Genomic DNA, 21,702 nt, shown 5'->3' with positions numbered 1-21,702 from the left:
TTTATACCATATCTCTGGTGACCAGACAGATGGGGATCCCAAGGAAATTCCCAGCCCATTTGCCAGCTGACTAGAGATTGGGCAGACCAGCAGAAAAACAGGTAGACAGGCTGGCTGGGGTTTTTTTGTGCATGTGTGTCCCATTCTCCCCTCCCCCCCCCACCCCCCCCAAACCATACATTCCCATAGAAGGCATTGAATCTGCTGAATCAGCATTTTCCAGAAGCATGTCACTGCATCAGAAAATTTTCTACCAGCTGTACTTAGGACCTTCTCTAGAGATGCTTATAGACCTGAAATGAGCTGTTACCAAATATTACTGACTTCCTAAAATTTTCTGGTTAAAGTTTTCATTTTGTTTGAAAGCCCCTCCTCTCCTGACAGATTCCTTCCATTTTGCTTCTCAAACCTGTAGGTTTCAAATTTCATCTTAATTTCAAATCTCAAATCTTATCTCTATATACTGATGGGTGGAAGAGACCTTCATTCTATGGGGCCATTTTGAAACAGGAGTACAATTCATCACTACCTTGCTTTGCTATTTGAAATACAGACAGCAAACCTGGGGTCTCTAACCATCTAAAGTCTCTTCACAACTGCATAGTGCACTTATGTGCACCCTGGGAAGTTAATTAACACTAGCAATGTGGAAGCAAGGTTACAGTGTTCAGTGCACCACTGTCAGCAACAGGGAATGGAAAGGAGCAAGGATAAAAGTTTAACCAAATTGTTTAGCAATCTAATAAAGAGTTGAGCTATTCTGTCTGGTCTTTTGTTTTTGAGGAAACTTGTGCAAGTTGCAATTCCATTTAAGGTGCCGGTGGAAAGGAAAAGCCATGAAGAGACACAAGCCAAAGAGAATGTGGCAACCTTCTCTAAAGTCATTTCTGCATCAGCTGTGAGCCTTGTTCATTCTTCACTTGGCTGCTGAGATAAATTTGTTCACACGGATGATGTCTAATAATGCATAGGGCAACAGCAACTGAGCAGTATTGATCCTGGCCCCATTCTCAGTGGTTAGCTCAGCAGGGTTCACTCAGAAGCAGGGTCACTCAGCACATTTTACTGCACTGGACAAGGCATAAGAGATACAGACTGCAAGAGTTTGTCCCCTCATGCATAAGAAGGACTCACCAAGTGAAGCATTCTTTCCCAGACGTCTAAAGGAGACGTTTCCACTGAATACAAAATTTTAGAAAGCAGTAATATTGCTCTAGTAATTCCTATCACACATTATAATCCCTATATCATACCAGTGTATTTCTTTGCTTTGGCAGCAATATAAAAGATTATTTCCTCAGACAGGTTAGGGAATGTTTATTTTTTACACTCCATTAAAAAAAAGGTAAATGGTAATGAAAAGTTGTAGCTTTCACTATTGTTTTCCTTATGTTTCCAGCTTCCAGCAAATCCCATGCCTATATACACACACTTGAATTTTTGTGTTACCCACAGCAGTTATTTTGTTAAGGACTGTTTGACACAGGCAAACAGCTGAAAGTGAAACATTTTAGTTAGCCATACAGTTTTCACAGACAGGCTTCTCTTCTGCCTCGTGGCTCACCTACTGAGAGCAGTCGTCAAGCTTCTGTGATCCCTCTAGACCCCCGCTTCTGCTGTTAGCCTGGAAAGTACCATGTTATCGCCGTTTTCCCACAGCCTCAGTGCAAGAACGCGTACGAACATTTCCACTATGCTAAATATTAGGGGCAGAGTATTCCTTTGCTAACCCCATACTATCTAGAAGATAACTTCCTCATTAAAAGAGAGGCAGACAAACAATAGGCATTTAAAGCATGCAATGTAGCGATACCATGCGCATACCTCACTTCCTATTGCCTACAGCACAGGCACTGCATTTACGATGAGCTTGCATCATATACAGGCACTCTGTTTTGCAATGGAGTTTACCAAATCAAACCAGCAGCATTTCCTACTTTGCACAAGCAAGGCAGATGCACAGTGGTGGTGAATCTGGCCCTACAGTTCTGTTCTCACCCTGATATATGAAGGTATCATTACCTCCCATAAATTTATGACATTGTTTCAGTGCACACATGCCAGGAGAATGAAAACCAATGTCTTATTTTCTCCTTTGCTAACACTGGCAGCAAAGGCCAAAGAATTCTCCGTGCCAGCATTCACTAAAACAAAGGCTGGCTTAATTTTGCAAGGCCTTTTACTTAGATCTCATTAGCTTTTTGTTTCTATTTCTCTCCCTTCCCACCCCCCAACTCACATTAAAGTCTATGCCTCTCTAGAAAGTTTATCAGACCCGGAGTCCCAAGAGGGGACTCATGGCTGGCCAGGCTGGCTACATAGAGAGATTATTTTGTTTGGAGAATGTTTGTGTTTCACCACAAAAATGAGTGACTATTTTCCTTTGCTCTAAACAAAAGAAGATCCATTTGGTTTGCATAACTCTGGCCATCTGACTCCTTCCTGGAAAACCTACATAGGGAAACCAAACAAAACAACACTTCTCGTCTGCTATTCCATCTGTATCTGCAGGATGCATTTGAAAGAATGTCCCTTTTCTTGTCTGCTACAGCAAAAACTTGCTGTATTCCTGTGCAGTAAGAGATGGGCCCAAATGCTCCCAAACTCTAGATCTCGTGCCAAAATCTGAATTTTGTGGTTTGGACTCCTCTCAGCTGACAATACTAGTGGAAGAGCTGTGGAAGGCAGGGGGCGGAGTGCTCGACTCGATGTTGCTGACTTTGCTGCCCAGGAAGTGATTTCTGTTCTCAGCTTGGCCGCTAGCCGGCTGCGTAACCATGAAGAAATCACTTTGCCTCCTCTGCCAATTTTATAGAAAGGATGCCCAGGCCTTGATTGCATCTCAGACGCCAGTCAAGGGCAGAGCTTGGGCATCTTCAGGAAATATTGCAATGCCTCACTTTTGAGAAAGTCCGCCCACAGTAATGGGCACAATTTGCTTCTTACCTATGCACCTCTAATCACTCCATCAAGCAAAATAAGGTTCTCACTGTATAAAAAAACTCCCCACAGGACACTGCACTTGTGGGCAACTAAAACCAGTGAGTCCTGAGGCATAAGCCATTCACAGCAGTGTGCAGCAATAGATAAGGGTCAAACATATCACAAAAATACATCTGTTTTCTGTGGGTGCCCTTTCAACAAGGTACTTTCTACTGCTCAAATTCCTGTAATTCGCTACCCAGCATTCCTACACCATTTAACAACTATCTGTAGCCTGTAAAATCTATCATTCCCAGCATTAGTGAATGGTTTCTTTTGCCATTAGCAGGGTGTAACCTTTTGGCAAGCCAGGACTTGGAGTACTTCCCAACCATAATAATAAAAGCCTCAATATATGCATGATGTTTTAACACAGAAGAGCAAACCTCAATAAGAGAGAGGTACAAAAAAACCAAAGAAGGCAACCAAGACAGACTGTAGTACTTTTAGCCATATAACTAAGCTAAAATTAGCAGCCTTTTCTTTGGTTAATGGTTCATCCAAGAACTGACCAGCATACTGAAAACTAACTGCAAAGATCCCTTACAGAAGGGTTTAGGAAAGCACAACATTTTCAAATTGCCACTGCAATATCGCAAGTGCTGATTGTTGCACTAGCAATATCAGCAATATTTTAGTCCAGAAAGGGCTGCAAAAGCTGTTTGCCAAACTTCCCGTAGATCACAGACTAACAATTTCCTTCTGTTATCCCTGTATTTATGATTTGCATTCAACTAAAGTACATCTCAGAAAATGTTTTGACCTAGTCTTCTGTTACTAGAGAAGACTCTGGTCATTTAGAGTACTACAGCCAAATTGAGGTGGGAGCCTGGCTGCTCTAACAAAAGACTCCCTCAGGAACATCTGTATTCAGGCAGCTGTTCTCTGTACCTCAGCCCACTTGAGATGGGCAGCCCTGAGCCAGAACAAGCCTGAACACTTCCATTGTCCCTTTGTCACCTCAGATGAGACAAGATACCTCTGTAATTCTCTGCACCGCCTACCAAAGCACAATTTCTGTTCATCCTGGCTGACTCCTCTTATGCCACTCCTTGTAACAACTCTGCAAACAAAGTTTTTATTTCAAACCCATTTTGTGGGGAAATAGGAATGTAGAAAGACACTGGAACACTCTCTGAGCTAAAGAAACTGCCAACGAGAAAGACCCATAAATAAGAAATGTTTTGTTAATGCTGTAATGAAAACCACATTGAGATCATGCTATAATTGCTCTGCTTTGTGTAGGGACACATGAGCTTTGAATGCCAAAGCCATTCAGAGCAGAGTTAGGGGAGGAGGGGAAGAGACAGATAAGCACAGAACAATGATATCACATTCATAACAATCTCTAGATGGAGAGAAGGGATCTGGAAGGAATTGCCTTTTCTCTGATGGGTTCATCTGTTGTGCATACAATTCTGCTCAACAAGCACACATAGCTTCAAGACTACTAATAGAACTTGGCAAAGCACCACACTATTAATTTGCTCATGCTCACAACTGGCAGCTCAGGAGAGCAGCACATGCTTCAGTACAATAGTGTCACTCCCAGGCAGGAGGCTTGGTCCAGCACTGCAACATCTCCACTCCAATCTCAGAGCTGTTACCATAAGCTCTGTCATGTGCACAGATACACTAATGTCACACTGAGAGACCATCTTGGTCCCCCAGCAGCATACAGTATAAATAAGTGAGCTTGGTAAAACCCTCCACGTTGCACAGAGATTCTCCTCCTCACTCAGCCCAAGTTTTCCAACTGCTCTGTGCTTGTTCCTCCACACTTGTCCTGGACAGCTGCAGAGAAGTCTGCTGGAGGCAAATGCACAGGAATCTTGTTTCAAAAGTTCCTACAGTGCAATTTGTTAGAGGCTAGGAGAGCATTTGAGGGAAGTGTGAACGTTTCTCCTGGGTTTATATTCTTTGTCAAGCAATGACTTGGGCCACCCTTCAAAACAGGATGCCAAGCTCACCTTGGTGTGTGTTTTCACCTAGGAAAAGTTAGAGGCATACCTTGTGTCCTTCATAAAGGTCACACTCCCAAAAACACCTGATGGAGTTTGTACACAGTGACGGACATTCTCTAGTACCACAGTGGAGAGAGGGAAAAGCTACTATAAGAAAATAAAAGGAAAAGATTCAGTGGAGGGTTAAAGTGACATGATCAAGTGGGGAAATCAGGGATTAGAGAGTCAAACTGCAAAGAAGTAAAGCATTCCTGTGCTAAGAGTGACCAGGCTGTGAGAAAGTAAAGAAGATACTGCAAAAAAAGTACTGTGCTGCCAGGAAAAAGGAAGGACGGGGAAATGGAGAAACCTGCTAGGCTTTAAAAACAGAAGACAATTTTTAGAAGGCATTTGTTGGGCAGTTTTGGGACACAGTTCCTTTATACAGCTCACTCTTCACTGATACCTGGCAAAGCCCTGCTCCCACTGTCTTTGTCTTATTTTCCCTCACTTCTAGTACTCCGTGCTGAGAGGAAAAAAAATAAAGAATGAGGCTAGTTTGTGCAAAGGATCAGTTTTGGCCAAGTGTCCAGAGCATTCACTAGAATGCAAAAGATCTAGCCCCACCTCTGCTGTGGTGCTTATGTTTCCTCACCAATTCTTTCATCTCTCTATTCAGTTTTAAATTGCCTAGGACAGAGCTCGCCTCTATGCCCAGAACTATCTTTGCTGGATCCTGCACAATCTGGGCAGACAAAGACATTTTAGCACCACAAAGCAGTCATAAGTCACTGCACTGGGTAATTACTTTTAACTCTCTGCAGTCTGAAACCAATTCTCCTAGGTCCTGCTGCTGGCAGAAAACACCCTGCTGTTGAACATGCGTCTGATTACAGTTCTGCTTAGCCAAATATTCTTCATGGTTTCTACAGATGTGTTTTTTTTAATCCCATAGCTATGAACATTACGAGTCGATGCTCTCTTCACCTGCCACTTTTCTCTGCCAACAATCCCAGTGAAAATCTATTAGTTCATGCCCTTAACCTCAGCAAGTCCTAGCTGTGCTGGTCAACATCTCATATGGGATAAGTTAAGGTTTCAGGAACTGTTGGCTTCTTATTATCTTTAAAAATACCTCCATCCCTGATACAATCAGAGGCTGAGAGGTTTCAAGCAAACAAGAACAGCTGAGCTATCCAGTCTCCATAAGGTTTCCATAAAATTCTCATTTGGTTAACTCTTACGTTAAGCTGTTTGCAGCTAAGTGCCACAAAGGCACACTGCGAATGCAGGCTGGAGCTGCAGGCTCCAGTAAAGCAAAACACTGAGATTCTTACATACAGCAACTTAAATTTAACAGAGCTGTGCCAGTTTCCACCAGGAGACTTGGCTTTGAGAACATTGATGAGCAACTGTTCAGTTCCCTCAATGGGGGAACAGTTTGAACTCAGAAATTAAGTTTGTGGCCTCTTGCTTCCAGGTCACAGCATCAAATGATCTAGTGCTGTGCAAAGTGAACCGATAAGTCTTGGTGCAGTGCCAGGTAGAATGAACTCACTTTTCACCTATACATCAATTCAGGACACAACAAATGCATCAGGTCAGAAGGCAGGGAACATATTTGGCCCTTATCCTCATTTTCCACTGTCATTTTGTGGAGACAGGAAGATGGCTTCAAACAAAAAAAAAGCCCATGGATTGCACTAAGATAAGCTGATCTTTTCTGAAAGCTACTATGAAATTATGAAGACAGTGTAATAAATCACTCAGCTAGACAAGTTGTCAGCACGCAAAAAGAGAGGAAGGAGTCTTCCTCCTCACCCCCACCAACACCAGGTCACAGTATTTGGGAGTGAAGTAACCCTTGCAAACAGTTCCTCCCATTGGCAACACTGGATGTTTTTGTGTCTCCATAGACGGGACACACTGAACAGTGGAAAGCTGATGGATGACATTCTTAGCTCTGTGAAGACTTTAGGATGTTTCCAGGAATGAATGCCTTGCTCCAGAGCCAGCCAGTTCTGAGGAAGCTGAGAAGCAATTGGGATGCAACATCAGGTCACAGCTAGCATAGCCTCAGGTAACAGAGGTAACTTTCAAGCTAATGACAAGAAGGGAGCAAGTAGTCTTCTCTGGAGGAAAAAGTGGAAAGGCAAATGAAGTGCTGAAAAGACTTTACATAAGAGAGAAAAGGAGGATAGCATTAATATCACTTCCCTGCCTCACAAAGCTGGCAGAAACAGTAGCAACTATTACCTTTCATTCAGGCTCAGAGTCCTGTCCTGGGCTCACAACGCAGAGGGGGCCATGAGAAGGACAATTGTTGGATGCATACAGAGGCAGAAATGAAGAAGAGCAAATTGAGAAAGGAGACCTACACCAAATCTCTAGCTTCTGAAGAGGCCCCATAAAACAGCAGAAGAATACTAGGCTGGGTGTCAGGACACCTGCACGCTTGTCTGCAATTAGCTCGCTTGGAGCAGCTACCTTCAGTATTGTGACTTCAGTTCCCTCGTCTGTAAACCAGCGGTAGTAGAGTTTACTCATTTCATATACAGCTTCCAATACATTTTCTCTTCAAGGCACAGACTGATTTTAAAACTCCTAATAAAAAGTTCAAATTAAGGCCAAGATCTAAATTTTTCAGGCCTTCAGAACTCATGCTCAAAAACCTTTGTGCTTGTGTAGTTCTTGAAAGCGATTTATAGAAGAAATGGAAAGCAACTTGGGGAAATAGAATAATGATGTCCTTGCAGTAGGGAAAGACCACACCTAGCTCTTACACCCTTGCCACACAGGTTGCAAATCTGGCCCCAGTGGTCCTAAAACTAAAGTGCTGCTCACATTGACCCAATCAGTCTTGCTTTAGAGATCATCGACAGCACAAGTCTCTCAAAGGGATATCTGCTCTGAGGGATGTTCAGGACTTGAATAAGGCCAGGCTACAGGAGGGTGACATGGGCACTCCCAAATCTTGCAACTTTCGGGGCTTCTGCCATGCTGGGTGGTGGTCTTTGACTCCTATAACTTCCATTATTCCATGCATTCCTTAGCATAAAATACAACTGCTTGAAAAATCCTCCACTAACTTTTCTCTTGAAGTAGTGGAAATTTTCACCCAAATTATATGTTTGAGATGGGATATTCACATTTTAATTGAAAAAAGCAGACATGCAAACTAAGAATGCTACAAACTTAAGCTTCTATAGGTATGTTAGTGATAAGAGGAGGACAAGGGAAAATGTGGGTCCCCTCCAGAATGAAATGGGTGACCTGGTTACCCAGGATATGGAGAAAGCTCAGGTACTCAATGACTTCTTCACCTCAGTCTTCACTGGCAAATACTTGAGCCATACTGCCCAGGTTGCAGAAGGCAGGGACTGGGAGAATGCAGAACTGCCCACTGTAGGAGAAGATCAGGTTCGAGAACATCTAAGGAACCTGAAGGTGCACAAGTCCATGGGACCTGATGAGTTGCATCCACGGGTCTTGAGGGAACTGGAGGATCAAGTGGCCAGGCCACTCTCCATCATATTTGAGAAGTCCTGGCAGTTGGGTGAAGTTCCTGCTGACTGGAAGAGGGGAAACATAACCCCCATTTTTAAGAAGGGAAAAAAGGAAGACCCAGGGAACTACAGGCCGGTCAGTCTCACCTCCGTGCCTGGCAAGATTATGGAGCACACCCTCCTGGAGACTATGCTCAGGCACATGGAAAATAAGGAGGTGACTGGTGACAGCCAACACGGCTTCACTAAGGGCAAATCATGCCTGACAAACTTGGTGGCCTTCTATGATGGGGTCACAGCGTCCGTGGATAAGGGAAGGGCAACTGACATCATCTACCTGGACTTGTGCAAGGCATTTGACGCTGTCCTGCACAACATTCTTGTCTCTAAATTGGAGAGACATGGATTCGATGGATGGGCCACTCGGTGGATAAGGAATTGGCTGGATGGTCACACTCAAAGAGTTGTGGTCAACAGCTCAATGTCCAAGTGGAGAACAGTGACGAGTGGTGGTTCCTCAGGGGTCGGTACTGGGACCGGCACTGTTCAACATCTTTGTCGGCAACATGGACAGTGGCATCGAGCGCACCCTCAGCAAGTTTGCCAACGACACCAAGCTGTGTGGTGTGGTCGACACGCTGGAGGGAAGGGATGCCATCCAGAGGGACCTTGACAGGCTGGAGAGGTGGGCCCGTGCGAACCGCATGAAGTTCAACAAGGCCAAGTGCAAGGTCCTGCATGTGGGTCGGCGCAATCCCAAGCACAACTATAGGCTGGGCGAGGAATGGATTGAAAGCAGCCCCGAGGAGAAGGACTTGGGGGTATTGATTGATGAAAAGCTCAACATGAGCCGGCAGTGTGCACTAGCAGCCCAGAAAGCCAACCGTGTCCTGGGCTGCATCAAAAGAGGCGTGACCAGCAGGTCGAGGGAGGTGATCCTGCCCCTCTACTCCGCTCTTGTGAGACTGCACCTGGAGTACTGCGTCCAGCTCTGGGGGCCCCAGTACAGGAGAGACATTGAGCTGTTGGAGCGAGTCCAGAGGAGGGCCACAAAGCTGATCGGAGGGCTGGAGCACCTCTCCTATGAGGACAGGCTGAGAGAGTTGGGGTTGTTCAGCCTGGAGAAAAGGCGGCTCCGGGGAGATCTAATTGCGGCTTACCAGTACCTGAAGGGGGCCTACAGGAAAGATGGTGAGGGACTGTTTATCAGGGAGTGTAGTGACAGGACAAGGGGTAATGGGTTTAAGCTGAAGGAGGGTCAATTTAGATTAGATGTTAGAAAGAAATTCTTTACTGTTAGAGTGGTGAGGCACTGGCACAGGTTGCCCAGAGAGGTTGTGGAGGCCCCATCCCTGGAAGTGTTTAAGACCAGGTTGGATGAGGCTTTGGGCAACGTGGTCTAGTGGAGGGTGTCCCTGCCCGCAGCAGGGGGGTTGGAACTAGACGATCTTTAAGGTCCCTTCCAACCCAAACCATTCTATGAACCATTCTATGAAACTATCAGCTTCCAGCAACCAAACCCAAAGGCTTCTGGGTTTGCACCACATGGCTTCAGAAAATAAAACTTCTAAATATTTGAAGAGCAATTTCATTTCCATTGAAACCTTCCAGGTGGAAAGAGAAGGGAAGGTTTCCTGCCCAGCTCTAGAGAACTAGAAGAGACTTTGTAACATACATGATCCAAACAAAACTTTGGATCTGAACTCCGGGGAGAAACCAAACATGGTTCAACACAAATGAGCCAGATTTAAGGAGTTCTGGCCGCATGCCATGTTTGGGTCCAATTTTATGGAGCTTAAAAGGAAACGCAATGACTCTGTGGCTGCCTCTGCTGTTCTTTTTTGAAAGCCACCTCCTCACTTGTTCACAGGTCTCCAACACTTATCTCTGGGCTGCATGGGGATGCCTCCAAAACAGTTGATTCACTATGTCCCCCAACCCCAGTGCTTTTACTCATATCCCTCTCCTTCCCTATTTCACCCTCCAATGCCACCTACTCCTCCCTGGACACTTAGCCCTCAAGCTTCTGCTCTTCATGTGCTCAACATCCACCATAACTGAACTAAGCAAACATGAACCAGAGCCAGCCAAGCTTTCTGCTAGTAACACAAGAGTTGGCAATTCCAGAACCTACCTGCTACAAAGGAGGCCAGCATAACAGTACAAAACCCATTCAGGACGAGTCACATCCACTCACTGTCCTGTACCCACCCTGACTGCTCATTGACATTCCTCATGAGGCAAACAGCCTTAGCAAACTGTTCCTCTGCTCCGAAGAGCAAACTATGCAGATGCTCAAAACACGAGCACATCCATTGAGACAGACTTCCACATGTAAGAAACTAATTCATGCATTTATTTTGTACTCAAAAGCATCAAGACCACCTCCAAAACAATCAGGCAGCTTCCAAATAGAATGCATGTTAGAAAAGATGAATTCTACTGTCACTGGTGGTATTAGCTATGAGTTACGCTATCTGGTTCCTTATATGGGTTTGCAGGCATGCCAGATGAGAACAATAGGATCATTAGTTCTTCCAGCTAAAAGGCTCTCAGTACACTTCACAAAAAGACTCAGGGTCTAATTTGCTTCTCTTACTTCAGTCATTCTGTTTGGTGAACTCTGTAGAGGAAACATCTTTCCCAGCTGCATCCAAGGAAGTAATGCCTTAGCCACTGCTCCAATACAGCTTCCAACAACAGCATTTATTTAAGCTGTATGACCAGGCCTGCTAGATACCACAAAATATAGGTGAGGAGAGAAACAGAGCTGATCTCACTACATACTTAACCCAGCAAGACATGTATAGATACTCTTTCCAGGCAAGTTTGTCTTCTATATTTTGTCCCCTCCACTGCTCAAAATTACCTATTCACATATTTGCTGTCAGAGTTGCAGCAATTTCCCTAAAAAAAGTCTCATCTCTTCTGCATTCTGCAAATTTAATAGCTCCTCATCCCATAATTATTACCTTCACAGTCAGTATACCTGAAGATCCAAAATGTTTTGCAAAAAAATGCCTGCCAGTGCAGAGTCGGGGGGGGGCATCAAAACAACTTACTGAGAGTAACCGTGTCATTGATCCTGAAACTGCAGAGCACTCTGTCAACATTACGGGCATGTCGAAATCCGTTTCCTCTCACAACAACCTGAAACGACTCTGTAGCAAAAGAGACAGAGGATTATTGATACATAGTGAGGCAAAGAATGGTCACTTAGATAACGCACATATGTCAAGCTTGCACTTGAGATCTCGAGTCAAAATTTGCAGTTTAACAATTAATTTTAAAAATTGTTAAAAATTGAACTTCCACTCTCTCCCTACAAAATTTCAACTCGAGTTTTTAGAAACAGGAAATAATACATAACAGAAACATTTTAACTGACCTGCAGTGAAAACATTAAGCTTCAGAGACAATGAGCTTTCCCCTCCCCAGGGTCTCATTTTAAATAGCAGAAAGTTTTGGGTGAAGAAAGGCAAAAGTATCTTTCCATGGAAAGAAAAAAAATCTTTTAGTGACTTGGAGAAGTTTAAGTGCTACTTTCCTAGGTAACTGCAAAATTGTATCAGTTGCCATGAGTTTTGTCACATCCTGCCCTACTAGCCTGTACAACGACCATGAGGCCCCAGCTGGATGCATTTCCATACAACAACAGGGCATTTCATCAATTGGTCAGATTTATAGTCTCTGGACTAAGGCTATGGTCTCAGTCTGTGGGCATTTCCCCAAGTCGTCATCTTTGTTATTCTTCCAGATCAACTCTACAAGGTCACCGCAAGTTGCAGCGCAAGCAGAAAGCATCAAAGACAGTCACCTATACCTGTGCACTGAACTGCACAGTCCTTTTTGGAACAAGCAAGGCTGAGCAATGAGATCATATCCCCACAAGTCTTTCAGACCACTCTCTACTGTCCCTTGTTATTCCAACTTTGGAACCTAGTACTGGGAAAGGTTTATGAACTTCCTGCAGCCACCAGCATTAAGACTGCCTTGCAAGGAAAGCACCATTTTCAGACTTTCAGATTTTGAAACAGGGCCATAGTCCCAGAAAAGTTCTGGCAGCAGACATAGGAACTCAAACTCTGCAGTTCCCCATGGTGAAGGAAACAGCCCCCACAATTCCTGTTACTATCTAGGAGAGGCACTCAGATAATCCCCACTGATTCTTCGCTGGTGAACGTGGTTTGAACACAAAATGTTTCACTGTAAGACAATGCAGGAGTAATCACAGTGCATCAGAAACATCACCCTGGTTTTAAAATTCCCAGGAGCAACAAGGAAACTAGTTTTTGCACATTCAAAGTTTTTGCCTTGCACTTTACAGTCCCCATCTTCATCTCCCTTAAGGATTCACACACTGTACTTGTCAAAAAAAGCAGATTTGCTCTGGAATCTGGGCCCTCTTCCAGGTCCCACTCATTTACAGCCAAGTTGCAAATCATCCCACCACATGTAGTCGGGGAAGCTGCCTCACAGGCCCATTATGTGTTGTCCAAGAGCATTTGGGAAGAACGGGGGAGGGGAGCTCTGTTCTGGAATGTGGGGGCTGATGAATACTTAAGGGGAATCACAGAAGTCTCAACTGCTGGGGAATGAGAGTTCAAGTACAGTCAAAGAACAGCATATCAGTGATGTCAGATTAACCATGGGGATCCTGTCTCTGCTTGAGATGAGATGAACAGATACAGTATGCACCCTGAACATCTGTACTGACGCAAAACCAAATAATCAAGAAACTGGCGTTTCAGAATGATGTGTTGCTGCTGAAATTCATTACTCAAGTGTCTGGGACCAGTCTGCAGTGCAAGAGTGGCCCCTGGTAGCACATAGTCCTCATGTTCTCTCCTTCCAGTAAAAAAAAAAACACCCACAAAAAAGCAAAAGCCACCACCACTCTTCAAGGATGTGCACAGAAACAAGAAAACACAAGGTATCAGAGCTAAACCTGCCAAAATTTATTTTAAAAAGACACTAATGCACATAACTTTCATATTCAATGGCACTTTCATTAGCCTCAAAGTCCTAAGTGATGAAATTAGCTGCAATTTGAGAGCAATGGAGTGTTTGCCCAAACTTGGAGATGAGGCCTAGAACTGAGCATCTAAATAACTGTTGGTATTTTTCAAGGTTAACATTGCTCCTCTGTGAAGTACTGGCCAAATTCCAGTGTGAATGGTTTATGCAAAACCCCTCTACATTTCCTCTCAGCTTGCTCTGCTGGAGCCAGCTGTACATTACCCCTACATTCTCATTAAGACACAATGAACAGGGTGATAAAATGTATAAGCAACTGACAAGCACATTAGAAAGTGTTAAAGATGGTTATAAGTCATCTTCTGGCTTACATTACATAAGCATCATTGTTTATCACTTCTATAAGTATGTACATATATTTAAAAAAAATCTGTGTGTAAAGTAGGTCTGAACGTTCATACAATTTCATTTCCTTTCCCAAGGAAAGGAATTTCTGCACTATATCAGAGACTGTCATGACAACAATCATCTACCACGCTAAAGTAGACAGAGCCCTGTTTTGGAGCCTTTTTTAACAAAGGCGCTATTTAAATGGCCAGTGAAAATGAGAAATAGATGACTAAATACAATAATTCATGTCGGTTATGCCATCCTGGATTCAAAATCCAAGACTACCATAGGGGCATGCATGGAATGCAAAACTGATGTCTGGTACTTACTGGGCATTTAGCCTGGTGTCGTGCGTCTGCTAGGAAAATATAACTACCTATGTATGTTTAGGTATACAGGCAGTTGCTCCAGGAAAGATGATTAAAGTAGCTACTTTGGAAGCAAAAACAAAGAAGTAATGATAACGGGCTTTCTTACTTGAACTACCGATTTAAGAAAAAGGAAGATGCAGAAGGTGTCAGGGACTTATCCTTCTCTACAAACCTCAGCTCTGCTCCCAACCTCTCTACTTAATGAGTTGTTACACATTCAACAAACAGTTTGGATACACTTCATAAAATGTGAAGAATTCACAGGAAGCAGATGGAAGAAGCTAAAATGGTTCTTGAGCTTTCTTTGAAAAAGGCTGGGTTCTACTGAAGGCAGAAATGCTTGCCAGGACTTTAAAGCCACAGTGTATGTAGCACAACCATATCAGAACAAGCACACAAAGAAGGGGCAGTACCATTTACAAGTCAGCTGAATGATGTTTAAATTCTAGCCCTCAGTCACTGTATCAGCCTTAAATGCCTAAGAAATATTCAAAGAATATTAGAAGCCATTAGATCAGTGTGTGCTTATTTGACTTCTGTGCTAGTTTAACAAGCACAACAATCCTCAGAGATGATGAATTTGCAAAACTCTAAAACTAGTCCAAGCTTTGTTTTCTGATTTGGTTTCTAATTTTGCAGCACATCTACTTCAAATTTGGCACAGTCCAAGTCAGACAAACTGGCTTGACTGAAAAACAGACAAGGCTGTCAAATTCCAATCTTTTCTGTAAGAAAATACCATTTGATATCATTGGGCAGAACTGGGAAATGTTCAAGCTACTGTAAGGTGAAGAAGAAATTCACCAAAAAAGCAAAAGTTTGCTTGCTCCAGTTAATTAGCACTTTCTGCACTCTCCAGCAATTAGAGATGGACAGAAAGACATATTTTAGGCAACACGAACACCAATGACCTCAATTTATACTTACCCCCTGCACATATACTGGAAGGCTCTGCTGCCAGAATTTCTATGCAGGATTTCTTCAAAATCTAAAACACAGAAAAAAATGTCATGAAGTATCTCAGACTTTGTTTCTATAGAAACACAAATCTGAAAGCGTGAGACAAAGAGAGTGCACTTGTTCTCACATAAATGCTTAACTCAACGTTACACTCTGCATTCACTTCACAATTATGCCATCTCAGCTTTTCACTTTAAACCAACCACACAGGTGTTGCTGCTCTTCCACAGCAAGCTATTGCTATGGAGGAAGGCAACGGATGCCGATGCTCTCCAGTATCTCTGCACAAGCTTGGCTTTGTCCGTGGTACAAGTTATTGTGCAGACTATGATCTGTAACTACTCAGGTGCACTCTGAAGTGTTAGCAAGGCAATGTCATTACCCTGCCTTTGCAGTCACACGTCCCTCTCCAAAATTATTCTGGAGCCCAAAACTCCAAATAAAATGTCACAAGTTTAAGGTAAGCTGTTTACCTTTGCATTAAAACATCCTAGGAGTATCTACAATAGCCACTTCTCAAGTCTCAGCATAGGGTTCAAACTTCTTAAGTTTTTAATCTGATCTATGAAAGCATAACTGAGTGCATCCTCAGAGGTGCACTGTGATTTCAAATAACTTTTTTTTTCTTCACTTAAACCAAACTTAAATGAAGCAGTTTGTCTTTGTAAGGGTTGGTGCTGCCTTTAACCACTTTACGTGTGAACAGCAATTTACACAAATACTTCAGCATCAGGCTTGGCAGATTGCTTGCAAGGCGTGCGGAGCGTGCTAGAGTTGGATACTGTTTATCTCCATACGGTGCTAAAATTGCTCAAGCTGTTATTTGCATGCAGCAGCCTTTCGCCTGCTCTGAAGACCAACTCAAATTCTCCATGGCTCACAGGCAGTAAACTTGTGGCAGTGTCCGTAAGCCCCCGTGAGAACGGCAGCAGCGACCAAGAGCTGTGGGTGTTCAGCACTGGGCTGACCAGCCCCCAGACGAGGTAATACTGATCAAAATTTAGGTCAGCTCCATGAGGCAAGTAAATGTCAGCCAAGCATCATGACTCAAATCCAACATGAAAATTATTTTCCCAACTTTAAATTGAAACATCTGTAAGGAAAGAACAGAAACCAATACAATAAATTCTGTACGAAAAAACCTAATTTTTTCTCCAAAGTCATGGCGCTCTACCTCAAATACCTAATTGCAAAAGGTACAGATAGAGTGATAATTTATTTTTTAAAACTTTTAACAAAAGTTTGAGTTACTCAGAAGCAGGGCTGGTAGAGACTGAAAGAGTACCGAGGGACTGAAGGAACCAGGACCGTCTGAGCTGCTGGCAGCCTGACAAGTGAGGAGAAAAGATTTGCAGGAACAAGGTTACACAGGAACTGTCAGGTGGAAAAAAAGAGAAAGTCAACAATTGAGAACTAAACTGAAAAGCACTGGAAGAATTTGAAAGACTAAGGAATTTGAAAGAATAAGGAAAATACAAAAAAATTAAAGAGGACTAAGAACACTCTTCAGAGTTTCCATCTGTAGCCATCCATTCCTCACCTGCCAGTCTCTGCTACCCACCCCTTACTCATTCCAGGTTCTGCTTCTCTGAAAATACAGCAGTTTTCTCCCAAAGTGACTGCCAGGGCTAATGAGCACAACTAAGAGTTGATGTTTTTCCAAATACTTTTCCTCTCCATTGACAAATGTCACCTTCAAGAAGATAATCTGTTCACATTTTTCCAAATTCCCCCTTAGATTCTGTTCCCCTCTCCCTCAGCATCCCCAAAAGCTTTAATATAGATTTCTTCTCCTCATTGCCTTTTAGCAATGAAGTGAAAGAGGAATAGGCAGATGAGTTGCAGAACAAATGCATGAAAAATACAACCAATACTTTCATTTTTAGAAGTATCAAGTAAAACCTCGCATGATTAAGTTTGAAATTCATGACTTCTATCCAGTCATTTGCAAACATTCATGCTGTAAGCCAGTTCAGACAGGGGGGCTGGAATAGCAAGTGTCTCAATTAGAGGATGCAGAGCTCCCTTCCAGTCCAATCCAATCTATTTATGTGACTATAAAAAGCTGGCCTTTATGGCTTTTTACAGTGCCAACTGCAATATTGATTTTGATTTAGAATAATACGCTTCCAATGCTCCAAGCACCCACTCTAACTTGAAATGAAAATCAGGCAGCAATGACTATTGCAAAGGAATTCCTTTATGTCTCTTCCTTGTTATAAAAATACATTCAAAAAGGACTTCAACATATTCATCGTAGAAGATTTCATCAAATCTTCTCTTACTTCGAGGACTGCGCAGCCTTGTGTGGGCTGTAGGTACACTTCATTGACTGTGGGCTGGCTCCCTAGGAAAGCAAAATAACATGCAAGAGTGGTGATGCAATCTCCCAGCTGAGTGCCTATAAACCGCTCCAACAGCATACATGGGAGAACTGACTCCACAGCCTCATTTTCACAGGGAGAACTACAGCAATTCTGGTTTACTTGGTAACTAACTGCAGGCCTCAAGGCAGCTTGCCTTGGCATCCATGCAGAAAAGTATTTGAAGCACGCACTTGCTCTTGGTGAGGAAGCATCCCATTGTCTTTAGCAGCACACAATGACCAAGCTCACATTCCCAAATCGTCTCCCGTTGTACTCTCTGAGGCTGTAATTATGCTCCAGCTTCACACAGGCTCCTGGGAGGACATGCCAAGTAAAAAGTGCAACGCATCCTTGTGGAAGCGTGGCTTTGTCACAGTTATCCCTATCAGAACAGAACTGAATTTAGCACTACCTGTGACTGATTTAGCTTTCCACCAGGCAATGCATTAAAGGCCAAGAGCCGGGCAAGGCTCTGCAGGTCACCGGGGCCCTTTTAGAAACAAAGGGAAGAAGAGGAGAGGAATTCTGTCACTGCTTTCATTTAGTATTCTGGTGCACAAGCATGCAGACAGATTACTTCATGACAGCAGCTGCATATTTCTAGTAATTTTTTTTCCACCAAATTTGGGAATTCTAATTAGCAAACAGGATGCTAAAGTTTAATAGAAGGTCACTGCCTAATCAGCAGTAGTGTGAATGACCTACCATCTGAGGCTAGGTACTCATTATCAAGCTCTGTTGAGTTACTAAGTAACAAAGTCTGTTGGCAATTACAAAATGGTAATTTATTTATGAAGTCTTCCCTGTCCAATATCTGCATGAGCTAAGTAAAATGAATACATTTAAGTCCTTTTTAAAGATGCATTTGGGGGAAGAAAAAAGTAGAAAGCATGATCATATACCACTAAAAGTAATGAGAAACACTACACAGTTGAGACCGGGGTTCACATCCTCTGCTTTAGATGGCTAAGCTAGCTACCCAAGCCAAGAGGCTCGAGTTGTTGACTTTCTCTTTGGCTTAGGTAGAAAGCCTGGCTCAGACAGAAGAGAGATTCAGAGTATCTATGTGAAGCTCCTGCTCTGAATTGCCCTCTGGAGATCCCATCCTTCCTTACTGGCTGAAGAAGCTTAAAGAGCCCAGTTGCTGCCCCTGGGCAACGTACATGTACAGCTCAGACTACATGTTAGCACTAAGGCAGACAGCTGATTCAGAAATGTTGTGTACATTGCAGATTTTGCACATACAGGACAAGTCTTGCAAAGGAAATAAGTTTCTCTCAGATCTCCCCCCCCGTTCATGGAGTCTCAGCCCCTCTTCCTGCACCAGGGAATATACAGTTTGCAAGTGACGTTTGAACAGCTAGCTCAGGATAAGTACGTAAAGGCATCACCACATTTCTCATACTTCATCTACCAGATGCTCACATCAAGTTCTCACAAAAGTTACCATGCTACACATACCCAGCACTGTAACAGAAGTATTCAGAGACAGTACATTTCCAAGCTAAAATTTCTTGAGGTGAAGCAGTACTTTGAACTGCCGTATCAATTTTAAGAGCTGAGGCAAGACCTGAATAGTACTGAGGGTAGGTGGACATCATTGCAAGATGATCTGAAAGGAGTACACAGGAAATTAAACTTAAAAGGATGAATCATTTGCACAATTTGTACAGATAGGAGGCAGTCCCACAAACTAGTTCATACTACTTCATTTCTTATACATCACACCCACTTCATGAGGCTTCTAGCAGCTCGCTCAGAGCATCTTTTCTAAGGGACCCATGACTACATCTCTATTTGAGATAAGCTCCATGCTAGTGTCACTGTTTAACACATGGCAAGCATCAGGGAGTATTCTTGTTCCAAGTGACTGCTCTTTCAGTCAGTTTCTTTTGAAGGCTCAAAGCAAAGCAATGACAGGATCCTATCCTGACTTTCATGTTGCTTCATGTTCCATTGCCTCCAGCACTCCTACCAAAGACATGCTGAGCAGCAGATGAAATTGTGTTTCAGGTTTTCCTCTAAGACTTGCTCCATTTGCTTTAAATTGACAGGTTATGATCTGCAGAAATTTTTCACAGCAAAGAAAAATTTAATAAATTATTTCAGTTCCTTCCATGTGTTTCCCAGCTTATAGCAATCAGATGTCTGTTTCTCCACCAGATTCTTCCCTCCTAACAAACAAAATCCCCATTAAACATGGCAAAAGCTAAAGTTTTAGCAGTGGCTTTTTCACGATGAGGGAGAAAAAGCAATTGGTTTGCTTAATAAAAAAAGTCACATTGAAACTCACAGGAGAGAAAGGACCAAAATCTACAGTGTACTGCATACCTTTAGCTCCCACTTTAAGCCTCGTGTTTTTAAGCATGACTTCAGCATGTGACTGTATTTTCAGCTCATTTAAGCACAGCCTGAATAGCTTGGTGGTGCTTGGTGGGAGACAGTCCCCCTCTGAAAGTACGGAGCAGATGTCCCTGCAGCTGCTAAGTCAAAATTTGCTGGCTCCCACAGAAAAGGGCAGGCAGGTGTAGTACTTTGCTCAGCAGATGTAGAGGCCCAGCAGAGGCCAGCCTCAAGCTCCACCACTCCCAGCTTCCACTCCCTTCCTCATTCCAGAGGGACTTCCAAGTTCACTGCCTCTGCACACACAGAGGGTCAGGAAAAGATCTCAGGACAAGGGGAGGAGGGAAGAGTCAGGCTGCCTCAGCAGAAATACAGGACAGTTCACACCAAATCACTACAGACCAGAACAAACCCAGGTTTGTTTCACACTTCTCGAGTGATTTCAAACACCAATCTCCCCAGCCTCATCATTTTATTTCTCCTTCCCTTGTTACATCAACAAGAAGCTAGTGCCCAACCAATCCCCTCCGCATATGGCTGACCATCCTTGCTATATCAACTCTTACACAGGAATTGAAAGAAAGTTCCAAATCTCATGGTCCTTTCAACATTAAAATGCTTTCCTGTGAACACAAATGTTTTTTTTGTTTGCTCCAAGACAGAGGTGCTTTGCAAAGACGAGAAAAGAAGGAATGAGGGAGCTTATTTTCCAGCTAAAACAGGAGTCTACAGATTCTTTGTTATTCAAGAGAGTGATAAATGTCCTTCTTGCCATTCCTTTTACACACCTCCTTTCTACCCAACCTACTACAATTGCTCCACTCAAATGCAAGTGATCAGGTCACAGGTTCATTAGTGTACAATTACATTTCCTCATGACTCTCCTTTCCAGGGCTGGTCAGTCTTGTACCAGTGAGCTGAAGCAGTTCCTGATCAAGTTCCTGAAGGCTGAAGTCTTCCCATTCTGTTAAGTATAACTGGAAAGAGAGTCAGAACTGCTACTGGAATTCATTAAAAACAGCTGCAAAGGGAACACAGGGCTGGGAAGCAAACTAGTGTTTTTTGTTTTGTTGCTTTCTTAAATGACATGCAACACCTGATTGTCCAAGAGAATTGTGGCAGTAGCCCCACACTTAGTGCCAGGAAAACCAATAAGCAAGGGATTGTATTTGATCTACATGTGAGAGCACTAGGGAAAACTGAGCCTAGGCCAAGGGAACAGTTTTGCTTGGTACTACACAGTCAGAATAATGTGTAACCACTGTAAATACAGAAATCTGAGACCTCCTGGTGAACCTGCTCTCCTTAGCTTCAAGTGGTATTTTTCATCCATGTTTTATCAACTATAAGCCTATACCAAAATGAACAAAACATGTCCTTAAAAGGATTTCCCATCCTTCTTGTAGCCATGGGAAGCAATCTAATTAGAACAGTTATGGGATATAACTGAGCAAAAGGAACAGAAAAATACTGAAAGCTACCTGAAAACATTGTTCCCTAGTGAACGCCTGGGTACATTTTATACTTATAATGAAAATGGCACACATCCTCTCCCATATTGCCTTTCCTGCTGAGTCAAGGGAAGCATTGGTCCTAGGTGATGAGCCAGTATTAGGCCGCTCAAAGCAAGGATGCCTCATTAGACATCCTTCTTTGCCAGTAAAGACCATGGAGCCATTTGCACAACCTGTACACAAGTCATGTGAAAGGAACCAATCCATGGCTCTCCCTCCGTCAGTTGAACTGCTAGCTCTTAACCCAGCTGCTCAGGAATGGGCCAGCTCTTATATGCTGCACCCAACCCCTAAAGGAAGTGCCAAGAACTGATCAGTCTGAATTAGGAAACCTAGGTCAGGGCAGGGGG

General features: G+C 43.3%; 1 protein-coding gene across 3 annotated transcripts in view; it reads right to left on the bottom strand.

The window, feature by feature from the left end:
* Positions 1 to 21,702, bottom strand: part of ANTXR1 (ANTXR cell adhesion molecule 1) — a 111,518-nt gene that overhangs the window by 68,852 nt on the left and 20,964 nt on the right. For 2 of the 3 annotated variants that reach the window (XM_054804439.1, XM_054804440.1), the window contains exons 9-11: positions 16,415 to 16,456; positions 15,097 to 15,157; positions 11,494 to 11,592 (exon numbers count right to left, since the gene is read on the bottom strand). In XM_054804439.1, coding sequence (XP_054660414.1) covers positions 11,494 to 11,592; positions 15,097 to 15,157; positions 16,415 to 16,456 — 202 coding nt within the window. The remainder of the gene's footprint in view (positions 1 to 11,493; positions 11,593 to 15,096; positions 15,158 to 16,414; positions 16,457 to 21,702) is intronic. The other variant, XM_054804441.1, reaches the window with a different exon arrangement.

This window comes from Grus americana, chromosome 26 (assembly GCF_028858705.1).
Source record: "Grus americana isolate bGruAme1 chromosome 26, bGruAme1.mat, whole genome shotgun sequence".
Taxonomy (NCBI): domain Eukaryota; kingdom Metazoa; phylum Chordata; class Aves; order Gruiformes; family Gruidae; genus Grus; species Grus americana.
This window is presented reverse-complemented; position numbering and strand designations above follow the sequence as displayed.